Genomic DNA, 20801 nt, shown 5'->3' with positions numbered 1-20801 from the left:
TATTAAATTGAAACTGAATAAAATTCAGTTCTTTGGTCACATTAGCCACATTTCACATGCTGCACAGTCACATGTGGTCAAAGACACATGTTCTCATCCTCAGAGAATATCCCAGCAGACATGCTGATCTAGAAGGTAAATATTCTGACGACAACTAGTATACAGATTACCATTTCCTGCCAACACCCACACTCTTCCTGATCTTCTTTAGTGGGTTCAACAGACCCCGTTAAAGACATTTCCCAGAGTTGCTAGAAACTGGGTGTGATGGTGGGATTAATTTCTTGGCAATGAGATGAGCTGGCCCTTCAGGAAGCCTGGTACAAGGACGCTCCCAGCTGGGACTTTCTTGGACCTTCCGCTGCCCCTCCCCCTTCAGGCTATGACATACGCACGAGAGAAGGGAGGGTCTGAGGGAAGCCATACGCAAGCACAGCGGGACATGAAAGTTGTAGTTTCTGCCCTAGGCTCTACCTCCGGCCTTCTGTGTGCAATGTGTCCTTCTGCTATTCGGCCCGAGCCTGGCACACGGCTGACACCCCACGGTGCATGCAGGTGCTTACCTTCTGCATGTTGAGTCGTAGTTCTGATGTTCTTATGCTTCCATCAGCAAATCTCAATTTGTCAAGATTCATGACAGACTCTTCTCCAGCATTTGGTTTAATTGGGGGAACTTTATCTCCTTAAAAAACATACATACAAAAAGCTAGAATTTAATGGCTTTTGGAAAATGTACCCATAACCTGAGCTAATGTTCCACCCAAGCCACCCTTTAACTGAAGAACCACATATTGACTTGAGGCCGTAAACATAAAGACAACGTTTCTGGCAAGGAGGAGGTATCCAGTAAGAAATTTCTGAACAAAACAGAAACTATTCTTAAGCTTAAAAATGAGATTTATGTAAAAAAGGCTTGCAGTATTATTCTATAGAAGGGAAAACTGGCACCTTCACACAGTGAGCAATTTCCAACAATTCTGCTAATACCATCCACCTCCACCACCACGTGGTCCTCACTCAAAGATGAGGGTGGGCCTGGCCAGGCATGTTTAAAACTCTCTTGCTAATTGGGACCCTTATATCTGCTAACCTGAACCTCAAGATTTGCTGTCTTGCTTTTCTAAAATGATAAACGTTTTGAAGCTTTTTAAAGGTTCTTTTTTTTTTTTTTTTTTTGCATAACATGTTTTGAAATATATTTTAATAGGTAATAGGGGCAGAAGGTATGAAACACAGGAAACATAGGAAGTTTTATAAGAATATCTTTATTTTGGGGGCACAAAGAAAGGGAACCTCGAATTTTCTGCTTTGTTCTAAGATGTGATTTCAGGCTTCACTGCTATAGTGAAACGAGCATTAGATTTGGTAGTCAGACTAGGTGGGTTTGACTCCTGCCTCTGCAGCAAACACTGCGAGAGGGCCCCACCTCTGCCCTTCAGCCTGGACTTTGTCAGAGCAAGGGAGAGGGTGTCTGAAAATGCACCTGTCCTTCTCTTTACACATACGTGCCAACTGCAGATGTAAAGAGGAACATGGCATGGTATACTAAGGGCTGTGTTTAACTAGTGGGGTTGTAAGACTTTTCACCAAATTAAAATCTATACAGAAATCTTTTGTGCAATAAAAATAGCAAACTAATACTAAATAGTTACCACCAATGAAGTGTAATGGGAAGAGCAGGGGCCTGAGGATCACACCACCCTTCCCTTGGAAACCGTGTCTTCCCCTCATATGATGTTCTGAGCAAATGGGCCAATATAATCCACAAGAAGACCCTTTGAAGGTCAAAGCGACAATAAGTGTCTGGTTCACAGTGGGACTCACCCTTCTAGCACATGGCATTTTTTCCATCAGTGAATTAATTTAAGTTAACAGAAGAACACAATCACTGACTTGAATTCACTGTATCAATGCAGGTAGAGATGTGACCCAATCCTTTGTTTTATGTGCATTATGTCTTCCCTTTCTGCTTTAATATGTTATTTATATTTTGTTTTCAGAACAACCTAAATTACTTTTCCATATGTACTGAAAACTTCTCTATTGTCATTCCTGTTTAAAGTATTTCATTGCAAGTAGTTTATATTGAGCAAGCAATTAAGTCATAACCCTCCCTTTAAAATAACTCCCTAACAATGACTTTTCTTTTTTTTTTATTTTATTTTTTTAAATAGCTTATTGTCAAGTTGGTTTCCATATAACACCCAGTGCTCCTCTCTAACAATGACTTTTCTAAGCAAGACATAATGACTACAGAATAGAATCTGATCCAAACCAGGTTACCTTCTTAATTGTTAAGACCCTCACCCATCCTGTGTCTAGCCTCAAGCGTACTAACATATAAATCTCTGAATTGCTCTGTTTCCTCATGTATAGGGAATAAAAACAGACTACCTCTCCACAATCACTAAGCAAATTTCCAATTACGAATCAAGACATGGCAACCTCTTGCCTCCTGATACAGCCTGGCTACTTGGAGAAAACACATACCGGGTCTGCAGGACTCTGCAATACTCAGGGCACATGCCCGGCCAAAGACAACCAGATCCAAGAGTGAGTTTGCCCCAAGACGGTTGGCACCGTGCACGGAGGCGCAGGCAGCCTCCCCACAGGCATACAGGCCAGGCACGATTTGATCCTGGCCATTCACATGCCTCAGAACCTGTGGAAGGAAGACTGAACACTTAGGAGCACAGTGTGCACAAGCCAGCTTCCCGGCAGTGGGCCATGTGCCTGCAGGGGCAGAGGAAGGAGTACAGGTGAAGACCGGATCTGGTCTCACCTACAGAGAACCCTCTGACTGTGTCAGCCCGGTCTCCACCCTCTGCACCCAGACACTCAGTCACCCCAGGCCAAGAGAGGTCAAAGGATCCCACATGGCAGCACCTGTGATTTCAAACCCACACCTACGGCTCATGAGAAACCTCATTCATCACCTCAAACTGACCTCCTACTCCCTCACTCCGACTCTGGATTCAGATGAAGGGAAGGGAATATGGCAGACTTGAGTTGTAACTCAGACCCTTCCAGCCTATTACTCATCTATGAACATAATCCCCAGTCACCTTGCCTAAGGGCAGGCCAAAAAAGTCAAGAACCAAAAAGCTCTGGATGAATTAATTGCAAACCCCTCAAAAGTACTTTTTGTAAAGAGAATACAATTTACAAGGTCGCTATAAAAGTGACAAGAGATCATATAGTAAATTATAAACTAGGAAAAGCAATGATATTGCATCTATGACTGTCTACTACAGGGAGATCAATAAGTTATCAGCAGCTACTCATCACTAATGGGGTGAAAGTGAAAACTGGAAGGTGGCCCAGCCCCCCTGCCCTCTGGCAGCAGCTACTCAAGGAAGTGCAGCCTGTACAATACAGTGTTTTCTGAGGACAACTTCGGTCTTCTCTAACTGAGCTCACAAGGGACAATCGTAGCATTCCTGCCCTCTTTCCCACGGTTGAAGGGTCTTGGTTTGCTCACCTGCCCCTTGTAATTGGTGGGAATGCCGCCCATGTTATAATGCACGGTAGGAAGGACAGGGATGGGCTCCTTGGTGACATCCACGCCTGCAAAGATCATGGCTGTCTCTGAAATGCCAGGCAGCCGTATGGCCAACTGCTCTGGAGGCAGGTGGTGCAACTGCAGGTAGACATGATCTTTCTCAGGGCCACAGCCTCTGGTAGAAAAGGACATTACAGCGTGAGTCAAAGAATGGTAATTATAGAAAATGTGAGACTACAAGTTTCACATTAGTTTATGCTGTACAAAATTTCCCTTCACTTGTGGTCATCCATTCTTCACACCTTCTCTGAGCGCCTACTCTGCAAGGGTAGACTGCACACGCTAGGGACAGCCAGAACGTGGACAGACATCCAGCCCTCACCGAGCTCATACTCCAGTCTTGGGAAGTCACAATTGGCTGTTTTCCTTGGTAAATGCATTAGAAAGTCCTTTTAATGCAAATACTCCAAATATAAAATCTCTAGAGGCTATAACTTCAAAGACTTGAGAAGGATCTCCACAATAAGGCAGCCCTAACAATGAAGAGCCTAACACTGCTTCAGTGAACAAGGGCCCACACACGGAAGGTCCCAAAACGTGTGGGTCCCCAAACAGCATCAAAGGCCCATATGCTAATATTAGGTTGTGGGCATGTGTGTCTTGCTCCCCCATATAGAATGTCTGTCTCTATCACAACACTCACACACACAATTGATGTTCCACAGATTTGAGAGAGATTGATGTTAAACCAGCTGAACTTCCCAAACGTAGGTCTTTAGAAGGATATCGTAAATTGACAAACAACCGTCAGAGGGGAGGAGAGGTAACCTACGCAGAGTTGGGTGGGGTAGGTGGGGTGCTAAAGTTCATGGTGCTACATGTGCATATGTAGACATGAACAATAGCAGCCACCAAACAGAAAGGAGAGTGTGCATGTGTGCGTGTGCGCTCAGACACCTGTGGACAGAATGACACAGACCTTCCTTCACGGATCTCCAGAGTCATGGACCGAGACACGACGTCTCTGGACGCCAGGTCCTTTGCAACCGGGGCATATCGTTCCATAAACCTTTCACCTTGACTGTTAATGAGAATGCCTCCCTCTCCACGGCACCCTTCCGTAATGAGACAACCAGCACCATATATACCTGCAAAGGACCAGATTAATTAGATGATTATAACCTAACAATTACTAGGTCAATAATTCGGGGGATAGAAAGGAAAAGGGTATGCAAAGGGGATGATGCTCACAAGAGAGTAAGAAAAAGAAAAGGTTAAGGAATAATAGGAAGTTTTGACAACAAAAAACACCAACAAAGCAGCAGTGAGGAGAAAGGTCAGCTGCTGTGGTGACAATGCAGCTTGGCTGAATATTCTGATTGTAATAGCTTTTCAGCTTTCTGCACAACCAACCATATATTAAATACCTCTGGTTTTGTTTCAATTATATAACGTCCTCTTGTAGCATGAAACTGTGACTAGGTAAGAAAAAGCAGTTTGGAAAGTTCATATCTAAAAACTGGTAAAAACAGCAATAATTACCACCATTCATACTTGTACTGCACTTGCTGTACACAACTCTAAGTTTTATTTATTTTTTTTTTAATTTTTTTTAATGTTTTATTTATTTCTAGGAGAGAGAGAGACAGCGTGAGCAGAGGAGGGTGAGAGAGAGAGGGAGTCACAGACTGAAACAGGCTCCAGGCTCTGAGCTGGCAGTCAGCACAGAGCCCGATGCGGGGCCCGAACCCACGAACCGCGAGATCATGACCTAAGCGAAAGTCAGACGCTTAACCGACTAAGCCACCCAGGCGCCCCTCACAACTCTAAGTTTTATAACAACCACAGGAAATATCCCTATTTTCAGAGATGAACAACGATAGCTTAGGAACTTATCAATGTTCTGTAGCTGTGAAGGCAAAGCCAAACGCACACCTGGCAACAAGGCACGTCTGTGCCCTTGATCTCACTGTCCCTTCAACAAGGAATGCCAAGCACTTGAACTTTAAGAGGGAGAACACCTATGTCAATGCAATCTGAAAGCTAACAGTGTCATTACCACATCAGAAGAGTTATCTTGCTTTAAGAACAAGAATGCAGGGGCATCTGGGTGGCTCAGTGTCAGGTAAGCATCCCACTTTGGTTCAGGTCATGATCTCACAGTTGGCTAGTTCAAACCCCGTGTCAGGCTCTGTGCTGACAGCCTGGAGCCTGGAGACTGCTTCAGATTCTGTGTCTCCTTCTCTCTCTTCCCCTCCCCTGTTCACGCTGTCTCTTTCTCTCAAAAAGGAAGGAAGGGAGGGAGGGAGGGAGGGAGGGAGGGAGGGAGGGAGGGAGGGAGGAAGGAAGGAAGGAAGGAAGGAAGGAAGGAAGGAAGGACGGACGGACAAACAAGAATGTCCTGGGACACCTAGGTGATGGAGCCCCAAGTCAGGCTCCATGCTGACAGCACGGAGCATACTTGCAATCCTCTCTTCTTGTCTTTCTGTCCCTCCCCCATTCACATGTTCTCTCTCAAAACAAACTTTAAAACAAAGCAAAACCCCACAAAACCAGTAATTAAAAAAACTACCAAAACATTTTTTATTTTTTATCCCTGCCAAGGATCAGAAAAAATATACTGAAAGAGCAAAGAGAAAAACCAGATCTGGTTCTTTAGCATGGTGGCAGGCTACTGCCACAAAGTATGTGTCCCCTCAGTTGACAGGTCAGAAATGAAACCCGAAAGAAATTCCAGAATGAGACTCACCTTTCCTAAGAGGCAGTTCTCTCTCTCCGATTCATTTCTGATAACGACCTCTCTTAAACCTGCACCTGCAGCCTAGTCCTTCCTTCTGAACCCCAATTTGCACACTTAACTGAGGACCCAAGACGAGCTCAATGTGCCCATGACTGGCACCAAAGTCATCAACATCTCGGGGGGCTGTGTCTGCCACAGCTCGTCCAACTCTATACTGTACTGGACAGCCTGACGTTTTCCCTGCAACACTGGAATCTGCCCATGCCACAACTCTGGTCAACAGCTCTCAGGAGACACTGATGAGGTCCTACTATGTGCTGGGCACTGTGAACAGCAGCATCTGTCCCCACCCTCCAGGAGCTGACAACTGAGTTGGGGAGAGAGACACTGAACAGTCTTTCCATAAAGCTCCTGGAGCAGGTATCGCCAAAGCTAGGTGGTGGCCTAAACTGCCTTGGGAGAAACGGAAAAACCTTCCTTGAGCAAATGACAAGCTGGGCTCTGAAAATGTCTTTGTGTGTGGAGCTACAGAGGGGCGTTGAAAGGAATGAGAGCCCTGACCCCATGAAAGCGATCCCGTCCTACCTGTGGGGTGAAACTGAACAAACTCCAAGTCCTGGCAGGGGAGGCCTGCCCTGGTGACCATGGCAGTGCCGTCACCGGTGCTGGTGTGGGCAGATGTGCAGCTGAAGTAGGTACGCCCGTAGCCTCTGGAAAACAGACGGGCCAGCAGAGAGAAAGCAATGACATACGGTGTCCCATCAGGACCGCCTCTCTAACAGCACCAGAGTGGACAAAGCAGCCCAGCAGCACCGGGGCAGGTCCTGTCTGGATGCACCACCCTGGGCAACCGGGGCGGGAGCCTGAGAGACAGAGACACTCTCGTTTGTACTTCACTGCACTTTCATGCTGTCTGAATGACTTCCTTGAGAAGCACTTGCTACTTTAATGGTAAAATTTTTACTGTTTGCGGACTCACTCTTATAAAGGGTTACAATAACAGACTGACAATGGGAAAAATGTAATTTAGTTATTTTCATCATGTGAACAAACAGTACTTAACTACCCCAGAAATCAGTATGAACCAATATCCACTAAAGCAAAAGAGAGGTTAGGCCAGGAAATGTCACGTGACTCTCCAGACCTATTTCCTCAAGGGTCCTCCCAGGTACAAACTGAAGACAGACACTCCCTCACCCACCTGAGGCAGGTACTATGACTGTCCCCTTTAAAAACATGAAACTGAGACTGGCAAAGCTTATTACGCCCCTGAGTTAGGTCACTGCCCATGACTATGAATTCCACAGTGTTTCCATTTTTTTTTTTTTTTAAGAAACTCTGAGACCCAACTTTCCTACAGAAAAACTAAATACAAGTTAGACTCCTACCCAGTAGCTACAACAGTGTTCTTTGCTCTGATGCGATGGATGGACCCGTCTTCTATGCATAGTGCAATAACACCACGACATTCCCCATTTTCCATCAGAAGATCCAAGGCAAAATACTCTACAAAATAGCTGGTATCATATCGCAGAGACTAAAAAACACGAAAGAAAAAAAAAAAGGACCCCACAGTTTCAATTGCATTTAGGGTGTTAAACTAACATTTCAGCAATACGGCTCATATGAACAAGTTAAAGCCCTAATGTGGTGTGTAACAAATGGACAGGGCAAACCCTGGGTTGCAAAAGAAGCCACAGGCTTTAGCTCGCATCAACCATAGTGCTGATACTGTTGTAGAACAACACAAAAGGTACCCTGCTCTTAGCTGTATGATCTGACCGTAAGAAGGACACATACATGTCACATGCCAGAGAAGATGCTGTAGCTGGTGGGTGAACTGTGAACGGCTCTCACAAAACTGCCAGCTCCCCAACACACAATACTGCCAGATGGGCAAACCCTGTCACACATGTCAATACACTCAGCCAAAGCCGCCACCAGTGTCCTAACATTTGCAAATCAATAATCTGTCCCCATTTCAGAGCAAGAATTCAGAATACTGATTATTATGAATCAGAGTTATTCAGAATATTGATTATTTGGCTATGCCAAAGTAGGCCCTGATTATCCAGTAACTACAGTCCCCCAAACCTAGTTCAGTTTGAACATTTAAGTATTAAATCAATCAGTTCAGGAACTCAGAGGTCCTGAGTGATAAAATACTTGTTCTGTTCTTATACTTTCAGTATGGCATATGAATTTAATTTTCTAAACTAGACACTTTCAAATTAACAATTACTATGTACATCATGCCAAGTTCGTCTGCTGTTTACCAAGCAACCCCAGGGCTGATAATGCTGACCTTCTGACCCATTCCCAGGGTGTCCTGTTTCTAGCTCATCACCACATGCCTGGCCTAACCAGACCATGTTCTGTCACCCCATGCACCCAGGGTGGCCTCACCCTTCCATACAACGTGTGTAGCAGCGAGTGGCCAGTGCGGTCAGCCACACAGCAACACCGATGGGCCTGCCCGCCCTTCCCAAACTTGAGGCTCTGTCCGCCAAAAGCACGCTGGTAGATCCTCCCATCTTCAGTTCTGCTAAACGGCATGCCATAATTCTCGAGCTGGGAAATATAAAAACAAACACCTAGTGCCTTGAAGGAATCAGGATATTCATCGCTAATTTACACTAAACGATTTCAACAAAAACCTGTAAACTCCAAACCAGTATGTTCTATGAAAATTTCAACACTTCAGAGAAAGAGAAAAACTTTATTATTAAATGAAGTGAATGGTTAACGATAGGAAGGATCTCCCTTGTTACCGTCAACTCATTACCATTCCTTGGGCTCACCACATCTGCCTCGACCTCTCTTTTCTACTAGAAACAGACCATGTGAAGACACCACCTCTACTACGGAAGCAGGGGCCTGCTCGGTCATGTAGTGGATGGCATCCTGGTCCCCCAGCCAGTCGGAGCCCTTCACGGTGTCGTAGAAGTGCCACCTCCAGTTGTCCTCCTCCATGTTGCCCAGAGCAGCATTGATCCCTCCCTGTAAACACAGAGTAGACTTACAAGCTACAAAGTGGAACCCTGCACCTTCCAGGCCCAACCTCCCTTCACCCCCTGCCCAAAACTGGATTCAGAGAAAGCCAACTAATTTCGACAAAAAAGGCCTATAAGGGACCTGAGCACAGTCTTTTACAGGACCGTCCTGAGCAGAGAGAGGCATGACAAATGCCAAACCTCACCTCTCTCAGCCTCTGTGCCCTTACCAGTGAAGGGACATGAAGCTAAACTCTAGAGCTGTCTGAGGGTTAAGTGAGGTTATACATGCAATGCTCATCCCCTCCAAACCTGGCACATAAAAGGTACTGAACAAATCTATCTGGGATAATTTTATGACAAAATGTTCCAGTGGCATTTATGGACGTGTGTTAAAGACACGAAGTACTTACTGTCAAGGAATAAACTCTAAACCCAGACTCACGTTCCCCAGTGTCTGTCTCTCAGAGTCATAAAAATGGCAGTATAGGGACAAATGTAACACTCACACTTTTCCTCCCCAACTTAAAACTGGATTACTCATCTCTTTTTGACAAGAAAAGGCACAATTTTCTAACTTCCCTCTTTTTTGCAAATGTTCCTCAATCACAGCTTTTGAGTCAAGCAGACCCACACAGGAATTCTTTCCCCACTTGGTGCTGCTATGCCTCAATTTCCTATTATGTTTTAGTTACCAGGGAAAGAGTCACTAGCACAAAGCCAGGAACCCTTTAACAAGACACACAGCGAAAGGTACCAAGTTATTTCTTCCTCTTTCTCCAACCCTACAGTTATAAACCCAAACATAACCCTAAAAAAAACTGTTAAGTACCAGAGAAGTAGCAGAAGAGAGAAACCTAGTTTAAAATAAGAAAATACTTGGCCCGGTCCATGCGCATATGCTATTATTTTATTGCTACCATTAGTAAGAATCAGGGCCACAGACAGCTAGTCTTCCAGGAGTCCCAAGAAGTACAAGTCTGGTTTGCTTTTTTTTTTTTAAGTAATCCCGGGGTGCCTGGGTAGCTCAGTCGGTTGAGTGTCCGACTTGATCTCAGCTCAGATCTTGATCTCAGGGTTGAGAGTTCAAGCCCCATGCTGGGCTTCATGCTCGGCACAGAGCCTACTTAAAGAAAAATAAAAAGTAATCCCTGTGCCCAACCCAAGGCTCTAATTCATGACTCTGAGATCAAAAGTTGCATGGTCTACCAACTGAGCCAGCCACATGCCCCTCTAGGAGTATACTTTAGACTCTGCCAGGCCAACCTATCTACTCCTTCCCCCAGTTAAACCTTATTTTCTCCAGAACCACCATTCAAGTTAAGCTACCCAATTCTTACTCTTTATATTGTTTCAATATTGTACTATATGAGTATCCTATTATATCTTATTACTTATAATTTTAGACACAAGGTAATCTCCAAAAAGTATTATTTATTTTTCAGTTTACAAAACATAGCTTCAGAACAAAGTACATAGGAGGCTAAGTGCCTGAAGACTGTTGCCAGACACTGAAAACAGGATATAACAACACAGTAATTACAACACAGTAATTAGGGTGGCTTTTACTGGTTCCTAGAAAGTCACCCATACTCTGCTATCTCCATGAGGAAATGTGTTCCAAATACTGGAAAAGACAGTTCAATATGATTTTGGAATACTACCTATATACAACCTGCGTACTACCTACAGTGTGCCAAGAAAGAAAACAAAATCATAAAAATCACTGTGTACTTTTTCATCTTAGTTTTATCCTCTTCCCTAAATTTTGAGCATTTAAAGGCCAATGTTCTTCTGTCCTGCACATTCATGCCATCATCAAAGCTCATCATCATCACACTTAATGAGGCCCATGCCAAGAATGAAGAAGCAGTAAACACGAGATTCAGGGCCAACAGAATCAAGTCCAGACACAGGCTCATTTCAGATTGGGAAAGTACAATGAAGACAAACTATGATTGGTGGAGGTAGGTAGAGGACTGGGTAGGTGCTCAGAGAAGATCTGAGTGTGACTGGAGCAGCAGAGAGCGATAAGGCCCAGCGGTGACTCTGGCAGTGGCAGTGGAGGCAGTGTGGGAACACACCCCCAAGGCGAGTAAGCCAAGTGGGTACAAGGAGCAGAAAGAGACAGGAACGTGGCTGGAGTGCAGTGAGAAGGCCTGTGGCAGAAGACGATGCACTGCTCTCCAGGCGCCAAAACCATTAAGGGAGCCCCTTTCTCTTACCTGGGCTGCAACGGTGTGTGATCTGGTAGGAAAGAGCTTTGTGACGCAGGCTGTGTTAAACCCAGCCTCGGAAAGGCCAAATGCAGCTCGCAAGCCTGCCCCTCCAGCTCCTACTACCACCGCATCAAATTCATGGTCCACTACTGGGTATTGAGTGGAAATCTGGAAAGGAAAAATTGACCTGTCAATCACCCATTCACCTATGCCACACACTGGGACTGTGGGTGCAGTGTAAAGAGCTCAGAGAAAATGGAAGATGCGATAGAAGAGCAACCACAGCACAGAGGGGCCTCCACCCTGTGCCAGGATCCACAGAGTGTGTGGCCAGCACACCTACATCGACAGGGCCAACACACAGCGAAGAAGAAGCAAATATCCTAGCACCTAGGATATCCACCATGAAGTGAAATGCTGAAAACAAGAGGTATAGCCTCAAAGCAGGGAACCGTGGAAGCAAAAGAAAGCAGTGACACAAACCAAAATATTAGTTATAAATATGGCTTTTCTATTCCATTATCCCTTTTATTCATCTTTTTATGTTGAGAGCCATATATTCATATATATGTTTATGTGAATCTAAGCTCATAATGCAGTGTACATCATGATTCTCCACCTGTGGTCAGCAAGTTTCTCAAGAAAATGTTAATTTTTTTTTAACGTTTATTTTTTGAAGGAGAGAGACAGAGTGCAAGCAGGGGAGGGGCAGAGAAAGTGGGGGAGACACAGAATCAGAAGCAGGCTCCAGGCTCTGAGCTATCAGCACAGAGCTCAACATGGGGCTCAAACTCACAAACCACAAGATCATGATCTTAGCTAAAGTCAGACACTTAACCGACTGAGCCACACAGGCACCTCAATATGTTGATTTATTTACGTAAGCATGTTCCAGTTCATCTGGGCAACCACCTCATAACTGAGGGCCACACCCTGTTTCAGGACCATGATTGTGTTGGAATGAGAAGGTGCCAACCAGTATTAACTATTGTGAGCTTGTGAGAAAAGAACCTGTAAACAAATTTCAGTGTCTTCACAGAGAACAGAACAATCCCAGTAAACACAAAGAGCCGACACACAAGTGGCTTCATGATCCTATATCATCCGTCACAATAAATAATGTTCAGCTGTCATTGATATTTTATTTTGCTGCTTTGATTTAAATTTTAATTTGGCTGATAGATACCTAAGAACCGCAAGCAAAATGTGTTAGTAACTATGCTTACATCTGTACTACCAAAAATAATTTGAGCATTATTGGAATGAAACGTTTTCCTTTAAATAAGACCTGTGTATTACTCCAATATATTGAAAACTGGTATAGATCATTACTCCTCAAAGGCAAGTATATCATTTATAAGGGAACAGAAAGTTGTAAACTTACTGAATCTGAAACTTTAGCTGAAGACCTCTTATTCCCATCAATGGTGAAGTGAAAACCGCAGGTGCCTGTCTGCCATGTCGCTGGCCACTGCTGAGACAGAGATGGAGAACACTAAGTGTCTTAAAAGAACAACGATATATCATCAAAATGTCCCTTTAAGTCATTAACCTTTTTTATGTATCCGGCTGCTCCTCCTTCACCTAGACAACTCACCTGGGATCCTCTACTTAACCCTGAAGGGTAGGGATGGACTAAGGACCCAGGGCAGGCCCAAGTGGCAAGGAGTTTGCACTCCCAGAAAAGCCCTTTTAGATGAAGTTTGTCTCCAAACAGGACACTCACAGACTCAGACAGGAATGAAAAAGACACAACTTCATATTAATTTTTCAATTTATGGTTTTTAGTAGACACTGGGAAACCCATCTATTTTGCGAAAGTGGTAGTTTACAATGAAGCACTTTTACTGGATCCATCATAGTCCTCTTCACATTATTGCACATGTCTGCAAGGTTTTGTGGTTCACTGGAAAAGGCCTTGGACAGTGTAACTGGGAGATCAATTTTCTGCAGGAGGCTCTATTGTTTGCTGTGACACCTGGGCCCCAGCGGGACCATCCCTTCACTGTGAATCCAAGGACCTGCTTCACCACTGTCCACACCTGCGCTGGGCGGTAGCCACACCCGCTCTTGTCTGTCACACTCTAGGATGCTGTTCCCTCTGTCTGAATACTTGGCCCTGGCTGTTCCTTGGCTAACCTCTACAACTCTCCAAGTTTTGGCTTAAATGTCCTACCCTATAAACATTTACTCAAGAAGACTGGTATTAATGAAATCACAGCCCAGCCTGAGAGGCCACATTCTTTATATAAGAACCAACTTATAAGGCATGTCTTTCTGCTCTACTGACTGCATTTTCTGGGGCTACTGATAAAATGAAGTCTTAGCAATCTCATAAACAGTTTTAAGAATGAAGTATGTTTAACAATGACAAAAGGGGATATGAGAGAGGTCTTCAAGTATTCTGCCATTTAGAAGAGATGTTATTTATTCTGTGGGTGTAAAAAAAAATTATTCTGTAGGACAACAAATGGGGAATTCAGGGAGGAGAATTTGGCAAACACAAAATGAACTCTGAGCGGTTTTGAACCAAAGGACCTCCTTCGAAGTTTAATGGACTCAGGCCAGGACTGGAGGGCTTGGCCACTTGCAAATGGAGCAAGTGGAGCCAGTGGCTCCAACCTCTAGACTTTTCTTTAGCATTTAGGGGCACCTGAGTGGCTCAGTCAGTTAAGCACCTGACTCTTGGTTTCAGCTCAGGTCATGATCTCACGGTTCATGAGTTCTAGACCTGCATCGGGCTCTGTGCTGATAGTGCAGAGCCTGCCTGGGATTCTCACTCTCTCCTTCTCTCTCTGCCTCTGCTCCTCCCCACCACACTCTCTCTCAAGATAAATAAACTTAAAACTTTTTAGACTTTCTTTAGCATTGAGACCGAATGATGGCTGCCACAAATAGTTGACTTTATGCTAACAGCTCCAATTAGAAAAAAGTTTCTTGGATTTCTAAGTAGATCTGAACTAATAAATGCAGTATTCTTGAATTCTCTAATTTCAACTTTATGTGCATATATATATATAGATATACATACACATACATATGTATATAACATACATATGTACATACATACATATGTATGTATATATCTATATATATATAGATATTTAGTGTTTATTTTTGAGAAAGAGAAAGCACAAGCAGGAGAGGGGCAGAGAGAGGGAGACACAGAATCTGAAGCAGGCTCCAGGCTCGAAGCTGTCAGCACAGAGCCCGACGCGGGGCTCAAACTCACGGACTACAAGATCATGACCTGGGCTGAAGTCAGATGCTCAACGAATTAAGCCACCCAAGCGTCCCTAAGTACATTCGTTTTTATTGACATAACTTTTTTTCAGAAAATGAATTAAAAACCTTAAAAAGAATATATTTCTACTTTAGTATAAAGTTTAAATGCTAAAAATCACATCTTAACAAAGAACTAAGTCAGCAAAAGAATACAAATGTTCTTGAAATTTTTATAAAGTGCAAGATAAAGGTAATAGTTCCAAAAAGAACAGTGTACTTTACAATACCAAACTGAAATCAAAACAGAAACAGAACGGCTGTCCCGGCCCTGCCACCAACCAAGCGGGAAGGCAAGCCATGAGCACCATGCAACTGTCCCACCTCATTTCCCTCAGAGCGACCCACTGGCTCCACAGCAAATTTCTGAGTAATGAAGAAAACTTGAAATTGTTTGGTAATTGCAACAACCCAAATGGCCACCTGCACAATTATAAAGTTGTGGTGACAGTACATGTAGAGATTGATACTGTTACAGGGTCAGTTATGAAAGTGACCGACCTCAAAGAATATACGGAGGAGGCAATTATGGAGCCCCCTGATCATAAGAATCTGCCTTTGAATGTGCCATCCTTTGCTGATGATGTAAGCATGACATAAAAAGTGGCTGTATACATCCGGGAAAACTTCCAGAAATTTCTTCCTCTGGGAGTTCTTTCCAAAATAAAAGCATATGAAATTGACACTAATATTGTAGTTTATAAAGGAAAATTGTTTTTAGGGGTTAATGTAGAAAGATTAATTTTTTTCCACATTTGAAAAAAAGATGCTTATCTCCTTGGACTGTTAAGAAGTGGTGCCTGGGTGGCTCAGTTGGTTAAGCATCCAACTTTGGCTCAGGTTATGATCTTGTGGTTCATGGGTTCAAGCCCCGCGTTGGGCTCTGTGCTGACAGCCAGTTCAGAGCCTGGAGCCTGTTTCAGCTCCAGGGAGTTCTGTGTCTCCCTCTCTCTCTGACCCTCTCCTGCTCACACTGTCTCTCTTTCTCACTCAGGAATATATAAAATATTAAAAAATTAAAAAAAAAAAAAAAGAAGTCATCACATAATTGTTACACCTCCACATTGTGTTCTGGGGTGCCTAATTTATTGAAATTGTTGTGTGTAAAACCTGTTGTGAATTCTAACCTATTTTAAAACTAAACTTATAAAACATCCATTTAGAGTATTTTATCTAAAGATTAAAAATCCCTTATGAATGTAAAATGTTGTGGTGTGGAATATAAAGGCAAAAGAAATCAATTTTTGTTTTTCCATTATCTTGTATTTAGTATTCATTTTTTTCTTGGTATAACAGGAATGGTCAAAAATGGTTTTAAGACTTATAGTAGGTGAAACTTAAAAAAAAAAGTACAGGACCCACAGTCCAGAAACACAGACAACATACACTTCTTCCTTAATTACGTCTTGGGTGTACTAGGGCACAAATTTATTCAGTGACAGTGAGACACACAAATCCCCACAGGCAATGCATCGTAGGTGGCTGTATGAGGATTGATGGAAATAGTGCTTTGTTGTACACTGTTCAGTGTAGTTTTGTACAGCTTGTTAAACTATGAATTGCTAATGAGGAACAACACATTGAACATTTGTTGGAATATGAGTAAACTATTCATGATGTATATCTGTTTATATTTCCAGACTTTATGGCTACCTGACCAATTTTAATTCAGAAAAGTGAATAATCACATATTAAATCGTATAAAAATAACCAACATGAAAAGGATATATTATATTCTAACGTGTCTCTTATATACAGCTTTTCCTAATCGATCCCACTTTTGTTCTATCATTAAACTTACCTGCTTAAGTTGAACTATAAAAAAATAAAATAGTAACAGTGATTCCGTAAATAGTTATTTCTTCTTTCTAGGATGTTCACGTTGAATAAAGATAGACACACACGGCCAGCTCAAGCAGTGGCAGCTGTTATAATAAAATCTTTAACAAATTATCATACTCTCTCCCTGTGGAAAATAGAATACTAGCTTTTTATCTAAATTGGATTTGAGGAGCAATTTTAGAATTTGGAGAACCCAATATTAACCCAATTTACCTTTAAATAAAACTCTTAATATCTAACATTTTTTGAAGTAAAACTATCAACCATTTTCCAACAGGGAAACATAAAGAAGCTTGAGAAAATCTGCCTTGGAGGTAGAATTAAAAGAAACACTTAGACCTTTTAATGACATGAAAGCATCGGTGAATGACTTAAAAGGTTAAAGACAGAAAACTGGGGGCGCCTGGGCGGCTTAGTCGGTTAAGCGTCCGACTTTCGCTTGGGTCATGATCTCGCGGTTCGTGGGTTCGAGCCCCGCGTCGGGCTCTGTGCTCACTGCCAGCTCGGAGCCTGGAGCCTGTTTCAGTCTGTGACTCCCTCTCTCTCTGGCCCTCCCCTGCTCACGCTGTCTCTCTCTCTCTCCTAGAAATAAATAAAAACATTAAAAAAAAAAAAGAGAGAGAGAGAAAACTGAAGAGAAAGGCAGAGATGCTAAAACCCTAAATCTAGCAAAGTGGGAGTCCTCATCTAATAACATTCACCTATGAATTACAGACAAGAAACTAATTTGTAAGTACAATCAGAAAAGGAGCCAGTAAAGCTCTGAAAGTGGCTGCATAACTGTATGGGAAGGACTGAGGCTGCGGGAAGTAAGATGGTTTAACTGAACCAAGTCCTCATTCAGCGGCACAAGTCAAAGTCCTAAATGGATAAAAATAAGCCTGCACATTAGCTAGAGAAATGGAAGTAAATACCAGGGGCCAGTAACAGAAACAATTCAGAAGTGATTCCACTGGGGAACAGGTCTGAAGTTAGGAGGGGGGTCTCAATCCTTTTCATTTAAAGCCTCTGTATTCCTGGACTTTACGTAACTATGTGTAACCATTTTCACTAGAAGTTTAAAGGTTTTTAAAACAGGGATGCTTAGGGGCGCCTGGGTGGCTTAGTCAGTTAAGCGTCCAACTTTCGCTTAGGTCAAGATCTCGCAGTTCGTGGGTTCGGGCCCCGCGTCGGGCTCTGTGCTGACTGCCAGCTCGGAGCCTGGAGTCTGTTTCAGTCTGTGACTCCCTCTCTCTCTGACCCTCCCCTGTTCACGCTGTCTCTCTCTCTCTCTCCTAGAAATAAATAAAACATTAAAAAAAAAAAAAACCAAAAAAAAACAGGGATGCTTAGAATACAATTCACAAGCTTATCAAGCACAGACTTAGATCCTGGCTAGAATGAGGACCACACAAGGGTGTCACAGTCTACCTCACTTATGAACCCCACAGAGAAATGGAGTCTATCCAGGGTCTGAACTCCAGTCTGCCTGGCTGGCACCAGATTCTGTACATTCCTCCTATATAAGAAGCCTTAGGAAAAATCTCTGGGACTCCAAAATAAGATGCATATCCAGGTTACATATCTAAACCAAGCCATAATTTTTCCAGTGAACCAGGAAAAACATCCCTCAGAATGCAGAAATGAATGCCACTGCAGTATAATTAACCCAAGAAGCAAAACAAAAAAGGTTACTATAATGGCCCAAAAAATGTAATTCTAGATACATCATTAAAACATATTCAAAACAATACATTCAAAGAGAAGAAACTGACTTACTCTAGTACAGTACTTTGGATATCCATGTTAAAGAATTTGAAAAATCTCATCGGAAGCAGTTAACCAGCAATGATTTAAGGTCCTTAGTTTTACTTTTCCTTTCAATAAACTAGAACAGTCTGCTAACTGTGTCAGTGCATTAGGGTAACTAAAACTGGAACCAAGGCAAAACGGGGTTTGATAGTTTTGCAACTTGAAAGCAGCTGTAAACTTAAACCGCCTTGGAACCACCACAGAATTGAACAAAATAAGATCAAGAGTAATCCTCTGTGGATTTTATTCAAATTATCCTCATTTACTCGGCATGCACATTTCTCATTCTCAGTTGGTGATCGTGCTTTATTTTTTGTTCTAATTTTTTTTAAATGTTTTTATTTATTTCTGAGAGAGAGAGAGAGAGACAGCATGAGCAGGGAAGGGTCAGAGAGAGAGGGAGACACAGAATTGGAAACAGACTCCAGGGTTTGAGCTGGCTGTCAGCACAGAGCCCAATGCAGGGCTTGAACCCACGGAGTGTGAGATCACGACTTAAGCGGAAGTCAGAAGCCTAACTGACTGAGCCACCCAGGCACCCCTGTTCTGCCAATTTGATGCATTTGTTTTTGCCAATCAAATTCCACTAAATATATTGCCTTGGGGGCAGAATTAATGTCCTCAGGAAAAGCCGTCTTCATCAAGATAAAAAGACTTGGGTAAAGTGCTGGCAGCTAATAGTTGATTCAACCAAGATAACTTCCAATTAAGCCAATACAAAAGTAGAGGTTTATACACTCTGACCTGTAGTGCTTAGAATCTCATTCTCACTTTCAGCTAAAAGCAAAAAGGTGGAATTCTAGTCCAGTTTACAAAAAGGACAACAATGTCATAAACAAAGGGCAGGCGAGGGGGGCGAGGGGGTGGTGCAGGGAGTTCCACAGACTGAAGGGGTCTCAGATGGCCCCAGAGCACTGAGCACCAGTCTGGGGTGCCTAGCTCTTCTCCAAGCACCACCAGGTACCGGTCACTTCACCTAACAAGCAGGAAGCACTCAGTCTGCTCATGTTTGCCTGACTAAGAATACCCCACTAACCATCCAGCTTGTGGACTCCCTGCAACCATTGTGTCTTAGAGCCCAAGGTGGGTGGGGTGTGGGAGTGGGGACCTCTGCTCAGTAAGCATCAATCACAGCAGCAGGTGAAAGCATTTAAAATATTCTCTGGTGTTGGCAGGATGGCTGACTAAACCTTCTCATATTAACATAATTTTTAACATCTGTATTTCAGAAAGGAGAAAATTGCAGGTATAATTACAGGTGTAACTCCGGTCAATAGTGTTGACTGCCTTGGGTCCCACAGGGATTTTCACTCTGTAATTACATTACTAAGTAGGTGGGCAGGCGGATCATATAAAAAAAAAAAAAACCCAAATAAGGACACCCTCTAAGTTTAGTGCGCTTAAATAAAACCAGAAAAGACGGATTCTGAAGACCTAACTGTAAAGAGTACATGTGACACAATCCAGTAGCAAGGGTTCTAGAAGGCAGAACCCTGACGGTCATCCACGACTGACCGGAGTCCGGGCAAGAGTTTCACAGACATGCACGGGAAATCAGACTTTTCCGCGTCCTCGCCCAAACGTGGATTTGCGGACAGGGTGCTGAAATTCTCCGTCTGGTTTTCCAGCGTGCGCAAAGGCCACCAGGCAAAACCCGGTACGGAAGTCCTAAACTTGGCAGACCCCAGTGTGAAACACAGGTCTTCGTTTCCCAAGGAGGCGCGGTTTTGCATACCGCTGCGAGGCAAGCGCCAGGGCCGATGTCGGACGTGTCTCCCACCTACCCCGCCTGGAACTGGAGGGCCGAGCCCGGTTGGGACCCTCGGGGCTGCTGGCACCGACAGACCGTCTCCAGGGCGGTCGGCAGAGCGCCCAGCCAGCGAGCGCCTGAGGCTGCGGGCCCGCCTCCGCCCGAGGTCTAAGGGCGCTTTTGGATTCCGAGGCCCGGGGCACCCACAGGGCCGCCACCTGTCAGTGTGACCTCGGGCAAACACGACTCCCCAAGCGCCAAAGGCTGGGGCGGGAACGACCTTAGTACGCGGGGGAAGGGTCGCTGGGGACCAAAAGCGGGGTCATGACCTTCACCAGGACACAGCTCGGCGGGCTTCGGAAGGAGTCCCAAAGCCCTCAGAGTCGGCCCCACCCTCGGACGGCCTCCACCCCGCATCCGCCCCCAAACCCTTGAGACCCCGACCCGGGGCCGGGGGACTCGGCCTCCGCTCCGCCCCGTGGGAACTGTCCAGCCCCACCTCGACCCTCACGCCGTGCCCGCCACATGGCGCCAACTCACCGCCCTAGTCAGTGCCAGGCGCCGGGCGCCCAACAGCCGCGACACCACCCTGACCCGCGACATGTCGGCCTCACACGGTGCCGTCCCACCAACCCCCGCGCCAGACTGCGCCTGCGCACCTAGAGGAGCCCAGGCCGGGACA

The 20801-nt window shown here is 44.2% G+C and overlaps 1 protein-coding gene across 2 annotated transcripts in view; it reads right to left on the bottom strand.

Moving 5' to 3' along the window:
- The window catches only part of SDHA (succinate dehydrogenase complex flavoprotein subunit A), a 31258-nt gene extending 10483 nt beyond the window's left edge, over positions 1 to 20775 (bottom strand). The window contains exons 1-11 of one of the 2 annotated variants that reach the window (XM_039238013.1): positions 20660 to 20775; positions 12839 to 12928; positions 11461 to 11622; positions 9099 to 9242; positions 8649 to 8813; positions 7631 to 7779; positions 6828 to 6952; positions 4482 to 4650; positions 3482 to 3677; positions 2491 to 2662; positions 564 to 682 (exon numbers count right to left, since the gene is read on the bottom strand). In XM_039238013.1, the coding sequence (XP_039093944.1) occupies positions 564 to 682; positions 2491 to 2662; positions 3482 to 3677; positions 4482 to 4650; positions 6828 to 6952; positions 7631 to 7779; positions 8649 to 8813; positions 9099 to 9242; positions 11461 to 11622; positions 12839 to 12928; positions 20660 to 20722 (1554 nt within the window). In that variant the 5' untranslated portion in view covers positions 20723 to 20775. The remainder of the gene's footprint in view (positions 1 to 563; positions 683 to 2490; positions 2663 to 3481; positions 3678 to 4481; positions 4651 to 6827; positions 6953 to 7630; positions 7780 to 8648; positions 8814 to 9098; positions 9243 to 11460; positions 11623 to 12838; positions 12929 to 20659) is intronic. The other variant, XM_039238015.1, reaches the window with a different exon arrangement.
- Between the last annotated feature and the right edge of the window lie 26 nt (positions 20776 to 20801).

This window comes from Hyaena hyaena, unplaced genomic scaffold (genome assembly GCF_003009895.1).
Source record: "Hyaena hyaena isolate Hyena2069 unplaced genomic scaffold, ASM300989v1 scaffold_134, whole genome shotgun sequence".
Taxonomy (NCBI): Eukaryota; Metazoa; Chordata; class Mammalia; order Carnivora; family Hyaenidae; genus Hyaena; species Hyaena hyaena.
The sequence above is the reverse complement of the archived record's forward strand: the minus strand, read 5'-3'. Positions and strand labels throughout refer to the sequence as shown.